Raw genomic sequence first — 16,708 nt, 5'->3', positions numbered from 1 at the left:
CATTTCCATTTATATCCACTTTAGTATTTAAGGAGTTGTTTGTACATCTCTGTGGTTATGATTCACAATAATGTTAGCACAAACTGTGAATGGATGAGTCCCTACTGCAAATATATGCCCACTGTTCAAAAAAGGATATTTCAAGGTGGAAAGTAGAAAACTCTTCTGCAAATAATGTTAAACCTCAAAATAATGTTCAGCATGTCCTGAAAGATGACCATGGATTGTTGTGATCTTTAAACAACCAACATACTATTTCTTTAAAAAGCTTAGAAGAGGGAAATCCAACCATATGTTAAAATGTCTGATTTTTCTTCTAATTCTTTTTCCTATAACAGCAGAATTTTGAGTTTGAGTGGGTGCTCTATAAATACCTGCTGAGTGCCGAAGGAAATATATTAGAATTTAGAAAAATGGTGAGTTTTTTTTAAAGGAAGAGTAAAACTTGGGTACAAACCTTTCTCCATTGCTTCATTTTGGGGAGCCTGTAGTTTTCTGGTGTTTCCTGTTGAATATCCGTCCTAGCGTAGCAAGTGATAAACTGGCTCGAACAACTTACTGTAGGATTAGACCCTTAATAAGTTCAGATACTAGAACTTCTGGATAGAGAAGATAAAGTAGGTTTTTACAACAGTTAATAGCATAAAGAATAAATTGCAAGTATGAGAAATAAAAGGCACTATAAAAGCTTAGTGCATATTTTGAGAAGAACTAAGTAGAAATTTTATATATTCATTGAAATTAACCACTGAGTGTAAGTATTAGACATGTGTAAAGAGAGAATTAGTGACCTAGAAGCTAGATCTTAAGGAATAAAAAGATAAGAATTCAACATATGTCTAATAGAAGTTTCAGAAGGAAAATTAGAGAAAATGCTAGAAGCAATAGTCAAAGAGATTTTGGTAAGAAATTTCTAGAAATTATTAATTAAGTCATGAATTCTCAAGGTAATGCATATATTTGGTTTTAAAAGATCAGAGGGTGCAAAAAGGATCTGTAAGACAAAGCAAAATTCCTTTCCCCAGTTCATCCCACCCCAAACCGCCCCCCCGCCCCAGCTACCACTTAACAAAACTTTTGTTTCTTATCTTGCTATTTCTTGATTTTTTAAAATATGAGATATTATCTGTTGAATTCCTACAATAGAAATGGTGATTTAGTTAGCCCTCTTACTGTATGAGCGTGCACATGCAGGCACTCACATATTTTTCCCTCTCCCTAGCCTTCCAATATAGCTGTATCTCAATTTTTGGTTAATTAAATACTCTGTTTATAGCATTATTGCTATGTAAAACTGTTCCCTGCTGAGCATCATTGTTTTCTATGCTAAGATTTCCTTCCCTGAACAACTCTTCATTTTTTCCTGGAGGTAAATACTGCTTTAACTTTATTTGCTTGGTTTCTGTGTCACTGTCACAAACCCATTCCTAGCTCTGCCACCATCACTAACTCATCTTTTTAATATGGTCAGACACATCAGGAAATCTATCATTCCCATTTTTTTCCTTGGACACCTCCATCCTGGAGGCCTAGATTCTCCTGCTCCTGTTAGTTTTATGTTGCTCTCTGAACCCTTGAGTCAACTATTTCCTGGATCCCACATCTTTCTCTTTTTTTACTTTATCATTTTAGTGGGGTACATCCACCGGTATCTCCTCAAGAAATGTAGGGAGCTAAAATGTCTTGAGACCTTGTTTGTCTGAAAATGGCTTTGTCTTTCCTCACATTTACTTAATACTTGACTGAGTTTTGAGCTCTCATTGGAACTCATTTTTCTCAGAAGTTTGAGGTAATGCTCCATTGTTTTCTACTTTTTGAACTTCCTGTTGAGAAGTCTGATTTCTGCCTATTTCTGATAACTTGCCTGTGACTCGTCATGTTCACTCTCCCAAAAGGTATTAGATTTTCTTTTTTACTCCTGGTCTTTTGAAATTCCATAATGATTCTAAATGGATTGGATTTTTGTTCTTTTCTTATGCTGGGTATATATTTCCTTCACTACAAAGAATTTTCTTATATTTATTCTTTGATTTTCTCACCCATGATTTTCTCAGTATGTATGTTCTTCAACTCCTATTAGTCATTATTGAACCTTAGATTGACCTTATTTTGTTATCTCTTTTCCTATTTTCTTCTTTTTTTGTTTTTATTTTGCTTTCTGTAAGATTTTCTCAACTTTATCTTCTAACTCTTCTATTGATTTTTTTCAGTTATGATATTTTTATTTGTAAGCGCTCTTTCTTGTTCTTGAATTTCCTTTCTAATCACATCCTGTTTCTCCCATCATGAATGCAAAAGCTTATTTTATCATTATGGATATCATAGGATTTTTTTTTAAGTTTTCTTCTGCTCTCCATGTTGTCTCAGTTTCCTCTAAGTTCCCCTTTTCTATTTGTTTGCTTCATCATGTTAACTTGATGTTAAAATTTTCCTCAAATATCTGATGGTGACTGTCTCTCCATTCATATTTGAGGTGAGACTTTGAAAGATGATTAGAATTTCAGAGACAGGGCTTGTTGACCAGTGACCTTTCTCATAGGAATTCATTTGTTTCATTGTGGCATCTCCACATGTCAGCGTTGCTAGGTCAGCCCAGTTAGTTTCCAGAGAAAGGTTCCTATAATGTCCTGGAAGGAAAATCTCCAGCTGTCTGGGAGCCAAATGGAGGAGGGGTGCTGGAGAAGCATCATTAATAAATAGACATCCTTTCATTTAATTTCCCTCACCCTTGCCTTTAGCCTTGCCTGGTCTCTGTGGTCCAGATCATCCAGTGAGGAAGCCTTTCTGCTGCTGAGGAGGGAGGTCAGGGGAGAAGGACGGTAGTTGCTTGGCTGCATGGGCTTGAGGAGGTTACCAAAGGGCTTGTGTTCACTTTCTATAGAATTGCTACCAGTTCTGTTTTCAGCTCTGCTCTGCAATTGCACCTCCAGAGGCACTTGGTGTGTCCAGTTCCTGAGCCTTCCGGAGTTTCTCTGGAGCAAGTGAGCTGCTGTCTCTTTGCTAACACCACGTACACAAGTAGAATCACCTACACTTACAGAAGCATTCTGCCTCCTTCTCTCTGCTCCAACACCACTCATCCATCTGCTTTCCATCGCTTGAAATCCAGTTGACATTTCTTTTCTGTTGTCATCTTACTCAATTATTCTTGTTGTCCCTGAGAGTCCATGCCTTTTAAAAAGTCCCATACCATTATTTCAGTAGAGCTTCAAAAGGCAGGGGGATTTAAAATTGATGTTTACTCTGCCATGTTTTCCCCAGTCTGTTCTTCACACCGCAGCCAGCATTTTTATTCAGACCCAATCTGATTAGAAATTTCTCAAATGGCTATAAACCTCTTACTTATATTATTAAGGGCAGAAAGTCCTCCCCCTGGTTATTTCTCGAGCCTCATTTTTGACCTCCCCCTCCCCTACCTTCATTGCTATCCACACTCACTCAATGCTCTGGCCATATTTTGCTTTTACCCCTGAACCACGTTTTCTCACCAGGTCCTTTGCACATGCTGTTGTTCTTAATACAGTCCACCTCTCACATTCACACCTGGCTACCTTCTAATCATCATCGAGGTCTCAGCCGAAAGATCACGTTCTCTGGAGAGCCTTTCTTGACGTTGGCCCCCCTCACCAGGCCTGGGTTCTCATAATCATAATACCTAATTCTCCCCTGATTGGAGCACCTACCCCACTGGGTGTTTCGTGAGGGCATCTTGGCTATTTGCCTGGCACATAATAGGCATTCCAATTTGGGTTGAATGGTGAATGAATGTTTTTTTCTCTGACCTTTTTCACTCACTATTTTCACTGAGTATGTAAGTCTTTCTTTACCTTCAAGCCTTGGTTATATTCTAGTAATAGCCCAGCACTTTACCCATCTCTTCCAAACTTAGAAATACTACAAAGTATAGAAAACCTGAAGAAAGCGGAAGTGCTAGTACACTCACTTTGTACATTTAAAGGCTTTATTTCAAATGTAAAGTTAACAAAATTGTATCTTAAAATATTACTTTGGAATAAAGACAGCTTCTGTGGCTTAAAAATTAGACAGCATAGAACCAGAACTTGAAGTGAATCAATACTTAATGCTGTAGCATTGGAAAAAAAAGGGGGTAGTGCTGGAAGTTGGATTTGCTGGTAATTTTGATTTATTCAGGTTGTGGGTAGGAAAAAGAAAAAGGAAAAAATAAAAGACTGGATTTTTGATGCCCATCTGTTCATGCTTCAGAGACCTGGAAACTGATGTTTTAAATTTCCTGGTTTTACTTTTCTGGTTTATACAGCTTTAAGAAGGGAGAAGATGGAACCTCTCAGTTAGAAAAATGAAGGAATAAAAGGAAAGACAAGGAAAAGCGTAAGGTAGAAGAAAGCACCACAGGAAACAATAGAAAGGGAGGAATATATTTGTTTGATTTATAACATTGAGCCCTTTTGTAATTAATGTGCCTCTAGACAGAGAACAAATCTTTGATTAGTATACAAATGAAAATAAGGTAACATTAAAATGCCTGCCTTAAATGGATGGCTATAGTGTAACTTGTGACAGTTAACAAGGAAAACGCATCTTAAAAAAAGGCATGGGTCTCTGATTTATAAAGTAGCTTAACTGTGAGAGGGCCAGTGGAGTCAGACCAGAGTTTTTAGAATGTTGATTATCTCTTTAGTAACCATGACAGCATAATGTTGACCTTCTCCATTATTATCAAAAATAAAAAATAATAGTATTTACTGAGCTCTTACTATGTGCCAAGCAACATGGAAAATATAACTCTGCAAGGCAGGATTATTATTAGCTCCATTTTACAGATGGGGTAACTGATAATTAGAGAAAAAACTCTTTCCCCAGGTTAGCTAATAAGTGGCAGAGCCCTGAATTTAAAACTATACAATATACCTAGAGCCCTGCTTGACCCAGTGTGCCTTTTTGCCTCTTAATAATTATAAGATAATCAGTAGATTTGATTAGAAGTTTGATCCTCCTACTTCCATTAGAAGAAGTCTAGGGGACTGGTCTCATTCTCACTGAACATATGAAGAAACCCAGGTTTCAAAAGATTAAGTGACTTTATTCACAACCGAACAAATTTTTGAGAAAAATTCTTTCCTAAACTCAGTTCTCTATTCTTTTAAATTTATTTTTAGTTAAAAAAGGAACATTTTTGTTTCACAATTCATATTTTCTCCTTTTCATTCCCCAAATTCTCTTATCAGTTTTGATGGTTAGCTCTCTCTTCTTGTACAATATTCTCTTGTTGTCACTGTCTGTCAACATAGATATGGTACCTTCCACTCTATCATTTTCCTGATACCCTGTTCAGGAAATTTCACCCATCATGGTATTGACTCTTTCCCCTCTTTTCCACAACAGTATCCAGTTGTATTCGTCATCTCAGGCTGCCATTAACAAAATACCATAGACTGGGTGGTTTAAACAACAGGAATTTACCGTTCTGGAGGCTGAAAGTCTGAGATCAGGGTGCTAGTATAGTCAGTTCTGAGGAGAGCTCTCTTCCTGACTTGCAGCTGGCTGCCTTCTGGCTGTGTCCTCACATGTGGCCGTGGGAGGGAAGGGGGAAGGGGGAAGAAAGAGAGAGAGAGGGAGGAAGAGAGATCTCTTCCTCTTCCTGTAAGATCACAGTCCTATCGGATTATGGACCAATCCTTATGACCTCATTTAACCCTACTTACCTCCTAAAGACCCTATCTCCATACATAGTCACATTCAGGGTTAGGACTTCAACATATGAATTTTGAGGGAACACAATTGAGTCCATAGCACCCATAAAATGATACCATGCTCTAAAGGATACTCTCCAATTGGAAACACTGCCCTAAGGGAATTCTATTTTTGTTTGGAAAGAAGAAAGTGATCCTTTCTTCAATACCAGCACATTTTACTATCTTGCTTTCAACCTCCAAATAATGGCCTCCAAAAAAAATTGTGGAATAGGACATGTGATTAAAGATCACTTTTAGAGTTTCCTTCAGTGCTTTACTGATGCTGTAGAAGATATGGGATTCCCAGAGTAATGTGAACATTTACTTGCTAACAAGGTAAATCCATACCGAGCAGCTTGCTGAGTCTATGTACATGTGAAACAGCCACTTCCTCTTGCTTGAAAGAAATTACTTCAGATTCACATTTGGGAACTTTTTTCATTTTTGTATACTATTGTTAAATTAAGCGGGGTGAATGAATAGAAGCTTTTAAAACTTCACTTCTGAGTTATTAGTGAAACAAATGAGCAAATTATTAAGTTTGAATGGAAAAGTTAGATCATTGTAGTAATGGAATCAGTAAATACAGTTTAGTTTAAAGGTAATATGGATAGCTTAAAATTTCTGAGGGTAAGAGACCAAAATAAGTACATATGAAATGTCACTACATATGCTCTAAAATTTTTGTAAAAATAGACACAACCTCTTGCTCATAGAAGGAGCTTAGATATTTGTTGAATGAATATTTGTTGACTGAGTCAAGACAGTGACTCATTTACAAACTAGGAAATCCAGTGTTACCCAAGATGGCCTTAGAAATAACTCCATAAGTATGGATGTTACATAAAGAAGCAAGGAAATGGGAAGTTTACTTTGATTTACTCAGCTCATCTACACATCATTACCAACTCTCTTTTGATCCTCTCAAGAAATTTGGAAAAACAGATATTATCCCATTTCATAGATCAGAAAACTGAGGTTCAGAGAAATTAAGTGATTTGAATAAATTCACAAATACAGGAAGTACCGATGCAATACTGGGTACCAATACTACAGCCTGGGTTCTCCCCTCTTCAGCATGCCCATTGCTTGAGTGGACTTACTTTAAGGTGCTTCACAGAGATTTCTCTCCACCTGTCCTCCCAAAAGAATCTCATAGGCTTACTGTGAAATTATCCCATTTGTGATTAGTTTCCCTGAATTAAGGTATTGTGCTTTTGAAAAGTGGAACATATTGAGCATGGAAGATGATTAATACATTGTGGGAATTTAAGATTAGTTTCCAACAAGACCAACAGTGAAGAACAGGGCATGATTCAAGGTAGATGCAAGGGGATGCATGGTGATGAGCGTGGCGGGTATGGAGGCCCTGGGCCACTGGGAAGGAGTATAAAGCTCTTAGGGAATTAACAGCCAGTCGGTGGAGAGTGCTTACAGGGGAGGTAGGAAGATAAAGATTCACTGTTTGCAGTTTAGCCTGCAACTTTGCTGACTGTGTTCAATTACTACAGTAAACCTTGTGTAAATTAGAGGGTTTTGTGGTGCTTAGCTCTTTTCGGGGGAGGAATGCGAAATCATGAGAAGTGTGCATGCATCTGTTCACAAGGATGGCTCTGGGTTTGATAAACATGGGCTGTGGCAACATGCAAGGTAGCTTTTCCTAGTCTCATACATTGTTAAGGACCTTAAGTTTTCTGTATGGGAGGAGTATATATATCATCAAGGGATTTTATAAAATTGCATAAGACAAACTGCTCATACTAGTAGACAGTTAAATTAGCAGTGTGTACAATGTAAAACACTTTGGAATTAAGAGAGGTTGACATATACACACTACTATATACAAAAGAGATAACTAATAAGGACCTACTGTATAGCACAGGGAACTCTACTCTATACTCTGTAATGACCTATATGGGAAAAGGATCTAAAAAAAGAGTGGATATATGTATATGTATAACTGATTCACTGTGCTGTACACCTGAAACTAATGCAACATTGTAAATCAACTATACGCCAATAAAAATTTTTTAAAAAAGAGAATGAGGAATTGAGGCATAATTATTTAAGTTAAATAATACTAATTACATAAACTCTGTTGCCAGAAGAAGCCATGTATTGTAAATAAATGGTATAAATAAGGTATATGGAAAGTGTTAGATTTTCAGAAATGATTCTTAGAAATGCTGGTGGAAAAAAATATAAAGAAACAGACTCATGGGAACAGAACCATCTTTTCCTTATGACAGTCATATATCCCAGCTATTTAAAGGACAGACATCAGAAAATGATGGACCTTAAACAGAAGAGAGGAAGCTGAAGCTTCTCTTTTTGGCAGCCTTCAAGAGAAGATGCTGTCTTGACTAAGTGTGTCATCCCTGGGACCATACATGGATAATGAGGCCAGTCTGATAACCATAAATATGCTTTCAGTTTCAGCATGCCTTTCTCAGGCTAACAAGTAGGGTTTGCTTGTTAATTTTAACTGAGGCTAGTTTCTATGGATCCTGTTTTCCTATCTTGTCACAAAACAGATTCTTCGTAGTCAAAGCAAGACACCCTTGCTCAGTATCCTCTCTCAGACTGCTGTCAATGTTGCATGTTGGCTTTGAAAATTTGCACCATGGGAGTTGAAATTTGGTTCAGGCACGAAACTTGAGCATTTAAATGACATGGCCTAAACAGCCGCGGTGTTGTTGGATGGCTGTTCCCCCAAAGCATTTGTGCTATGTGCATGTGGATGGTGATTGACTCATCTGTGATTCAAATTTGTTCAAATAATGTTCTGCCAGAGTTTCTTGTTGAAACAGCCTTCATAGACATGTGCCATCTATTTTATGAATATTAACCCATAGCCATCTCCAGTAAAGAGGAGCAGCCATCCTACAACCAACCACCAAGCATAAGTCTGTCTTTCTGTTTAATGTTGTGGTCTTCAAACATCTAGTTTTAATTATGATAGACTTCCTTGTTTGTGATTCCTTTATTTAGTGAAGGCAATGTGGCAAGAAGTATAGGGGGTGTATGCGTGCACATGAGAATGCTAGATTAAGATCTTTACTTTTATACTTTATAGGTTTATATAAATCTGCTTACCATATAAGTGATATATTGGATACATGTGGGCAACATGATTTTTTGATTATCTTTGATATTTGCTTATGTGGCTAAATTCTAAAAATGTTAATTTTGTAATTAATTTCCAACACATTGTTTGGAAACAGTGAATAGTTTTTGTTATACATCACCCAAGAACTTAGATCACTGAACTGCCTGGATGTGTCTTCCCAGTTGGTTTTGGAAAAATTATTTATCTTTGATTTCTATTTCCCTTCTTTTCAATTCTCAACATGGTTTCTATCCCGGAATCCACAGAAATTGCTGTGATAAAATCGAATGATATTTTTTTCTGCTGTCATCCATATTAGCCTTGAACTGTATTTTTTTCTGTTACTTTTTTCACAGGTTTCCCTGATATCTTCAGACTTCCTTTTCTCTACTGATGTGTGGCCTTGGTGAATGGCCTTTTGGGCTGAGTTTCATCATTTGGAGAGGGAATGCATTTTCCCACTCCTCTGCCATCCCTACTATGTAAAATATGCCATCACCTATCTGGTTCCCCATGCTTTTTGACTCAGGCTGTGCACCTCCTAGGGTCTAAAGTAGTATTTCCCAGGGTATCCTTTGTCGAATATTAATTCTTAAGGTGCCTCTTTGTATGTATGTGTGTGTGGGGGGGGTGAGGGCATTGGGGGACTGGTCCTTGTTTCATTAAGTGCTAAGTTTGGGAAACAATAAATACAATGTCTCTATCACACAATAGGTATTAAATAAATATTTATTGAATGAACAAAAGAATGAATGAATGAACATATTTACTGAACATACTAGCATGTGCTTTGGGAAGTTCTGTAGTGAAGAAATGTTTAACTTTCTTTAACCCAGCATTTCCAAAACTTGATCTCTCACAAAACCTTCTCTAGGGCAATACCTACACGTTCTGTTTCGTGATAAACAGAACACACCTTGTGAGACTTCAGCCTGAAGGGATGGCCGTACTGTTCTCCCTCCCCGACACCTGAGCTACATGTACACACACTGAGCTTCCTCAGCCCCCTGTCTCCGTGCCTGCCCCACAGGCAGGCCAGTTTCCTTATTCCAGTTGCCAAGGCTCTCCTCTTTTCTCATTGGCTCATATTTGAAATAATCGTTGATGAATTATGCCCTCTCTCTGTCTCTTTAATCATCCTCTCATTTGCATCATTTTTTTTCACACGCTATCTTCCAGATCTGCTTTGAGAAGCATGACTTAATCATGTCCTGTGGACTCTTATCTCTGGGTACTTATTTATGAGATTCTATAGGTTGAACTTACCATATTAAGTACTTTTCATTGAAATCTCTCAAAAAGATGTTTGTAGGCAACTTATTCCACATGACATGCATTTTAGCCACAGCATTCTCTTCAACAACACATGAATCAGTCTCAATGTCCTAAGTCGACATGACTTGCTTTATCTTATCGCCTTCCTCCTGACTACCTCTGTTGGTCAGCTGAACATAAGCTGGCTTCTCAACTTCAGCAGAAATCAGCTAAGGAGCCTAGAGCATTTCCTTTGCTTACCATCAATCTTAGCATCGGTTTAAGCTCCTCCCAAATCTGATCTTTTCGGACTACTCCAAATAAGGCATTTGGCCATTCCTACAGGTCCAGCACCCACGTTTGTGGGTGGTGCAGGGAAGCAATCAGATTTAGGTCTGGAACGTACTTATTCCAGCTGTGTCTTTAAACATCCCTCAACATAGTACTGGGGTTTTGTGGCAATGCCTCTGGACCCACCCTGGGGGACAGAGGTGGGAAAGGAGAGATGGCAGAGGGAAGGTTCTACTTTTGTTTCAAAGATTGGCTATTGGTTGGAAAAAAGTTGGGAGTGGGGTCCCAAGGCTAATAACAGATTGGAAACGACTACAGTAACCAGAATCTTTCTAAGAGTGAAAACATGTTTGAATAGGGTTTCTGAGAGGTTCGGAAACAGGAAGGACATTCTGTGAGTAAGGTGGGCAGTAGCATTTCTTTAAGAAAAATTGAGGGGATGGTTAAACGGCAAGCCTGCCATGTGCTCTAGAAGGCAGGTCACTGGTATTCTTTCTTTTCTCTCCATCACTCCTTACCTCTGTACCTTTCCTCTTCTCATTAGCACCTCCCCCAGAGTTGAAGCTGGGGAGGAGGAAGGAAGTGTTCGGTCATGTGCCTATTTGCATAGTTACTTCACTGAGTTCACACCAGGATAGTGTGAACATTCTGTCCGGTTCTATAAAAAAGCCAGTATCACCCCATCGGTAAGGTATTATTTGCTTTTTTAGCATAGAACCATTTATTGCCAGCCTTCTCTTCACTGTACATTACAAATAGCATCTGATTAAGAATGTTCTGGATGGGTTAATTAGTGTGGTGACTATTATTAAGCAAACTGCTTGTTAGTATATGTCTCTTTGATCTTGGTATTGATGTGAAGTAATTGACCATAGAGCTACATTGAGAAAAGCTGGAATAAAGTTTTTTGATTTCTATTATGGCAATAAATTGTTTATATTAAACATGTCTATGAAAATATGGGTTTCATGTCACACACAGAGAATCAGAATAGACTGTATGGGATGGTAGTTGAGGATTGTTTTGTTTTGTTTTTTAGAAATAGTAATACATTTGTCCAGCTTGCTTCAAGATCAGCTCTGCTGACACGAAGTAGTAAAAAATTATTACTGCTTACTGCTATAGAATATATGAAAACTGAAGTAATTTTAGCTTCCCTCACCTAAAGGACGTGTTTCCTTTTAGATTTAGCTAATTGCCTAAATACTTCTTTGGGTAACAGTCACTCTATATAAAAGACTATTAGAGAAAAATATGAGAAGATATTGTAAACAAGGAAAGCATAGCACGTAACCACCTTCTTTCAAGTACTGGATTATTATCTATATTATTTATTGGTATTTTGTCCAGTTCTATTATTGTTTCCCCAGCTATAGCATTTCCATAGGGAATTTATTCCATGAGCTAATAAATTACACCGTCAGGGAGTTTTTCTGGAAATTCATCTTAAATTTTCCCATTCTTAACTTCATCTCATTACTCCTAGTTATACCCCCTTGTACCCAGCTAAATAATTATTCTCTTTCCTTGGAGACTCCTATTATGTACCCCTCTAGTTGTCACTTAACCAGGCTATTCATATTTAGCTCCTTTAATCTGTCCTCATAAATCAATTCTCCATTGCCTTAATCATTATTATTGCTCTTCTTAGAACTCTCTAATTTTCAAACATATATAGTTATCAGGTGCCTCAGATGAAATCAGCATTTGCACAGTATTCTGCTCCCACAGACTTGGTCTCTCCCTTTCCTGTACATCACGTTCCATAACCAAGCAGCATCAGTTAGTTTGCTAGTCCAATCAGCCCAGACTCATCTTGTCAAACTCCAGGAAATCTACATAGTCTTTTCCATGTGTCCTACTGCTTTCAGGTTTATTTTATTTTGTCAATTTCATAATATTAATAAGCTGAGTTTTGGGTCTCTGTCCATATTGATAATCTGCATCTTCCCATGTCCTTATTCACCACCACCTATCTAGTCAGTCATCCGCAACCTGGGTTAAGGTGGGATTCTGTTCATCCTTGAGAACATTTAGGAAATGTATTGCAAAAAAGCAGGCCTAGCACCTTGCCCACAGCTAGATTCCTTGTCAGTGACCAGTTTCCGTTGCTTACAACCCTTTAGCCAATCTCCCGTCTCTTTTAATTTGCAATTTTGCTCACACGCTGGCCAATATAAAGGGATTTTATGAGCAAGATGGGTCATGATACTGTTTTCTGAAATGAAGATATGTTGTTTCAATGCCCATTGATTTTTGTGTGTGTGTAAGTGTGTGTATGTGTGTGTGTGTGTGTGAATCCTTCGTGCACCAAGTTTGTAATTCTGTTAAAATCCTTTTTAAGCTTGCCTGGCGTTCTTTATCTGACATAAACAAATAGGTTACTTCGCTTGCGTTATTGTTGTTTTCCACATATGTACAGATGTTCCTTCTCTTACCATTTGTTCCATTTGTTTAGGAGAAGTTGAGGATATTGTTATAGTCATGTTTTTTCTTTTTGTGGTGATCGATGGGAACTCTCCTATTGATTTTTAGTTCCTTAGAATCTCCTCAGTATTTTGAATTTATTTCAGGAAGAAAGTTGGTTACCTCCCTTCATGATTTTGGACCTGTGAGATCTGAAACTCTAATCTGTATATGCCCAAGTTTCTTTCCATTTTTTTAAAAATAAACTCTCTAATTTTTTATTAGAGCAGTTCTAATAAAACTGAGGTTGTGACCACTGAGTTTTTAAAGGTCCGTAGATGAGACGAAAAATTTTTAGTACAGCATTCATTATAATTCAATAAATTTCCTTAACCTAATAATCTAAAGAGAGATATTAAATTCAATGTTCGTTTTTTTAAATTGAAGTATAGTGGATTTACAATGCTGTGTTAGTTACAGGTGTACAGCAAAGTGACTCAGTTTTTTTATTTCATATATATATATTCTTTTTCAGATCCTTTTCCCTTCTTTTTCCATTTTAAATCAAGAATTAATGTATTATTTTATAAGAGCATACCAAGGAAGTTAGCCCCATTCTTTGTGTTTTATCTGTCCATATGCAATAACTACTTCATCTACTTATGACAGGGCACGGGTGTGGGGGGAGGTGGCTTATATATTCAGGTGATTTTTCTCAAAAGGCCTCACGAAACAAGCACAGAGTCCCCCACATCAAGCCTTTTGCTTCTAGAATGTACATAGCGTACTACAGCCAGACTGGATTTCCAGTTCGCAGCAGAACCCGCACTGTTCCTTAGCCTTGCTCACCTGCCCGTTGGTTCGGAACTAGCGATCGCCCATCCCCCTCTCCACGGCGACCTTCTGATCCCTCAGGTCACTTCTTGAGCACCATCTCTCCTCACCTCGCTTGAAATAGATGGCCTCGTCCAAGGCTTTGGGGACGCACTGGATTCCACACCTGCCACCTGAAACGGTTCTTTTCAATTCCGTCTCTCTCTTCTTCTTCCCTCTCAGCTTTGTAAGGAAGGTCGGTGTGTGTTCTCTTGAATAAGGCCCTACTTCCCCCGCAGCAAGCATCCTGCCATTAGCACACCTGACGTTGTTTTTCTACTTCCATTTTATAAGACTTTTCTGTTTCCTCAGGACCCTGCTCCCTTCCCTAGCAAGTATCCCCAAGCGAGCACCCCTGTGGACACGCACCCCATTAAAGAAAACTTGACCTTGCCTTCCCCTCTCTTCTCTGTGTCCCCCTCTCTCCCTAACCAGTGTCTGGTTTCTCTCTGCCCTCACCCCACACGAACCGCCCTGGGAGTAGCCAGTGATCTACAGTATAACGAGGTCAAAATCGCCCTGTTGTTTCTGCTGCTGTAACACCTCTGCAGTGTTTCACACCCTTGTTTTTTGTTTTTTTTTTTTTAACAGTTTTAAGAGCTCTTGGTTCTTTTTCCTACACATGCTTTAGGAGCTCTCAATTTACCTCAATAGTGTGATATTACTCTCAGTTTTCCTTTCAGCTCTTCCAAATGTTCCTCATTGCTTTCCTTGGTTCTGTGGTTCTTCTTCCTCACCTACCTCTTAAATGCATGTACTCTCCTTTTCTTCACATACTCCACAATCCAGGTAAGGGGCCGAGTCTCTGCATGGGCCTCAGGGCCTCTGAGAACACCCTTGTTGTCTGGCCCCAGACTGCCTCTCTAGACCTCAGATCCCGGGACTCAGACTCTTTGGCTTGCGTCTTATTCCCTGAAGAGTTCATGCTCTTTCACACCCTTTTCCTTTGATCACACTGTTCCCTCCATTCAAAACTTCCCCCTCTCTGCCTTTCAGAATCAGTCAACTAAAACCCTCTTTAAACCTTTACTTATCCCCAAGTCAGAATTAATCTCCAGTTCTCAGTTTTAAAAGTTAGAATGTCCATTCTTGATATACTGTGTTCCGCCACAGGTTCCTTTGTTGTTCTCAAGTCTGTCTCCCACTCTGTCTACTGGTTTGCTCCCTAGTACTTGGTGAATTCCTTGGTTGCATTTTATGCGTTTGCTTCTATCAATAAGTAGCAGATATCGAACTCTATGACAAAGCATTATGGGAAGAAAGGGGTGAGATGGTAATAAAAAAAATATAAAAAGATACTTCAAGAAATATTAGCAAGGGACCAAGCTATGTGAGCCTTATAAAACCTTAGACCATTTGGGAGCCAGTAAGTAGACGAAGTCCAACAGATGTGGTTTTGGATTAGCTGCTGACCTAATAGTTGGGCTTCCCTGGTGGCACAGTGGTTAAGAATCTGCCTGCCAATGCAAGGGACACGGGTTTGAGCCCTGGCCCGGGAAGATCCCACATGCTGCGGAGCAACTAAGCCCGTGTGCCACAACTACTGAGCCTGCGCTCTAGAGCCCGCAAGCCACAACTGCTGAGCCCACGTGCCACAAATACTGAAGCCCGTGTGCCTAGAGCCCGTGCTCCGCAACAAGAGAAGCCACGACAATGAGAAGCCTGCACGCCGCAACGAAGAGTAGCCCCCGCTTGCTGCAACTAGAGAAAGCCCATGCACAGCAACGAAGACCCAACACAGCCAAAAATTTAAATAAATAAATAAATAAATTTATTTATTTATTTAAAAAAAAGAAATATTAGCAAAGTCAACTTAATAAAAATGTGTACAAGTGCCCAGGAATACAGAACAGTCACGTGAGCAGAAATACCCAGTGTTAATTCAGGAAGTTTCAAGCATTTTTGTAGGTTAATGAGCAAAAGTATGTTTTGAAAATAAGCACTGGGCCATGCCATGACTGGAAAACATAGAACTCCAGAAAGACAAGTAAAGAAAGAACGCTAAACCATCGCTCTACCCTGATTTTTTATGGTATGTGCAGTGCAGTTTTTTATAGCCACAGAAACTCTTTGGAAACCAAAGACAATCTGGTCTAATTTCAAACTTTTGAACTTTCTCTTGGTGACTACTGCTTTTTGCTCTCTTCCTAGAATTTTTGTTATATCTTTAGTTTTTTTTTTTTTCTCAGTTTTTATACATCATCATCATGTGCTTACAGAAAGGTAAAGAGCAAATTTTAAATAGTATTTTCACTAAACGTATACTGCATTTTCTTTTTGTAACAGATTCATGCCCAAGCACAAAGCAGCGCATTTACAGAAGATACTCAGCCTTAAAGGAAATGGCGGTGTCGCTCCATCCATGGCCCTTCCTTTCCAACAGAAGCAGAGAGGTTCTGAGAATTTATTGAAGAATTTTGATTCAGAGTCTGGATCCTGTGATGCTGCGCAACAAGAAAACCTGGGTCGCTCAGTGAGGCAGGAGTCATACTTGAAAACATTCAGCTCGTCAGATAATTCAAGCACTCATCATGGGGAACATAAACAAAATCCGTGTAACATTTGGGCTGGAGCTGATGATCAACAAAGACCATTGCATATTGTCTGGCCTCACAGGTGGTAAGTGTAAGACATACCAATTTAGTAAGTTGTCGAACTGGTAATAGAAAATATATTCTGATGATCAATTTAGTAATTTGTTGTCCCTATAGCTTTAGAAAAAGATCATTTTAATGTGGCAGTGGTACCAGTGTGGTGCCAGGGTGGCACTACTCAGTGTCTTTATATTCATGGTTGTGTACTTAGATTAAATTTGAATCACAGATAATTATTTGCAGTGATTTACTCAACTAACAAGAGCAGCTCGGTGCTTCCAGGAAACCGAATCTCATTCAAGAAGTTTCAAAGTGTAAGAATAGTATTGCATATTTTTTTATATATACCGTTATCACCACACTATTTTATAGCTACACATTGCTAACAAAGTATTACCATTAAAACAAGAACAATTTCTATTATTTACTAATTTGACCAGTTTCAACTGGGTGCCTTTATTTCACTT

The 16,708-nt window shown here is 38.6% G+C and overlaps 1 protein-coding gene across 18 annotated transcripts in view; it reads left to right on the top strand.

Moving 5' to 3' along the window:
* The window catches only part of GTDC1 (glycosyltransferase like domain containing 1), a 533,399-nt gene that overhangs the window by 346,893 nt on the left and 169,798 nt on the right, over window positions 1-16,708 (top strand). For all 18 annotated transcript variants that reach the window (XM_061183730.1, XM_061183712.1, XM_061183697.1 and 15 more), the window contains one exon: window positions 15,934-16,266. In XM_061183730.1, coding sequence (XP_061039713.1) covers window positions 15,934-16,266 — 333 coding nt within the window. The remainder of the gene's footprint in view (window positions 1-15,933; window positions 16,267-16,708) is intronic.

The sequence above is a fragment of the Eubalaena glacialis genome, chromosome 1 (genome assembly GCF_028564815.1).
Source record: "Eubalaena glacialis isolate mEubGla1 chromosome 1, mEubGla1.1.hap2.+ XY, whole genome shotgun sequence".
Classification (NCBI taxonomy): Eukaryota; Metazoa; Chordata; class Mammalia; order Artiodactyla; family Balaenidae; genus Eubalaena; species Eubalaena glacialis.
Note: the sequence above shows the minus strand (reverse complement) of the source record. Positions and strands in the feature narration are given on the sequence as shown.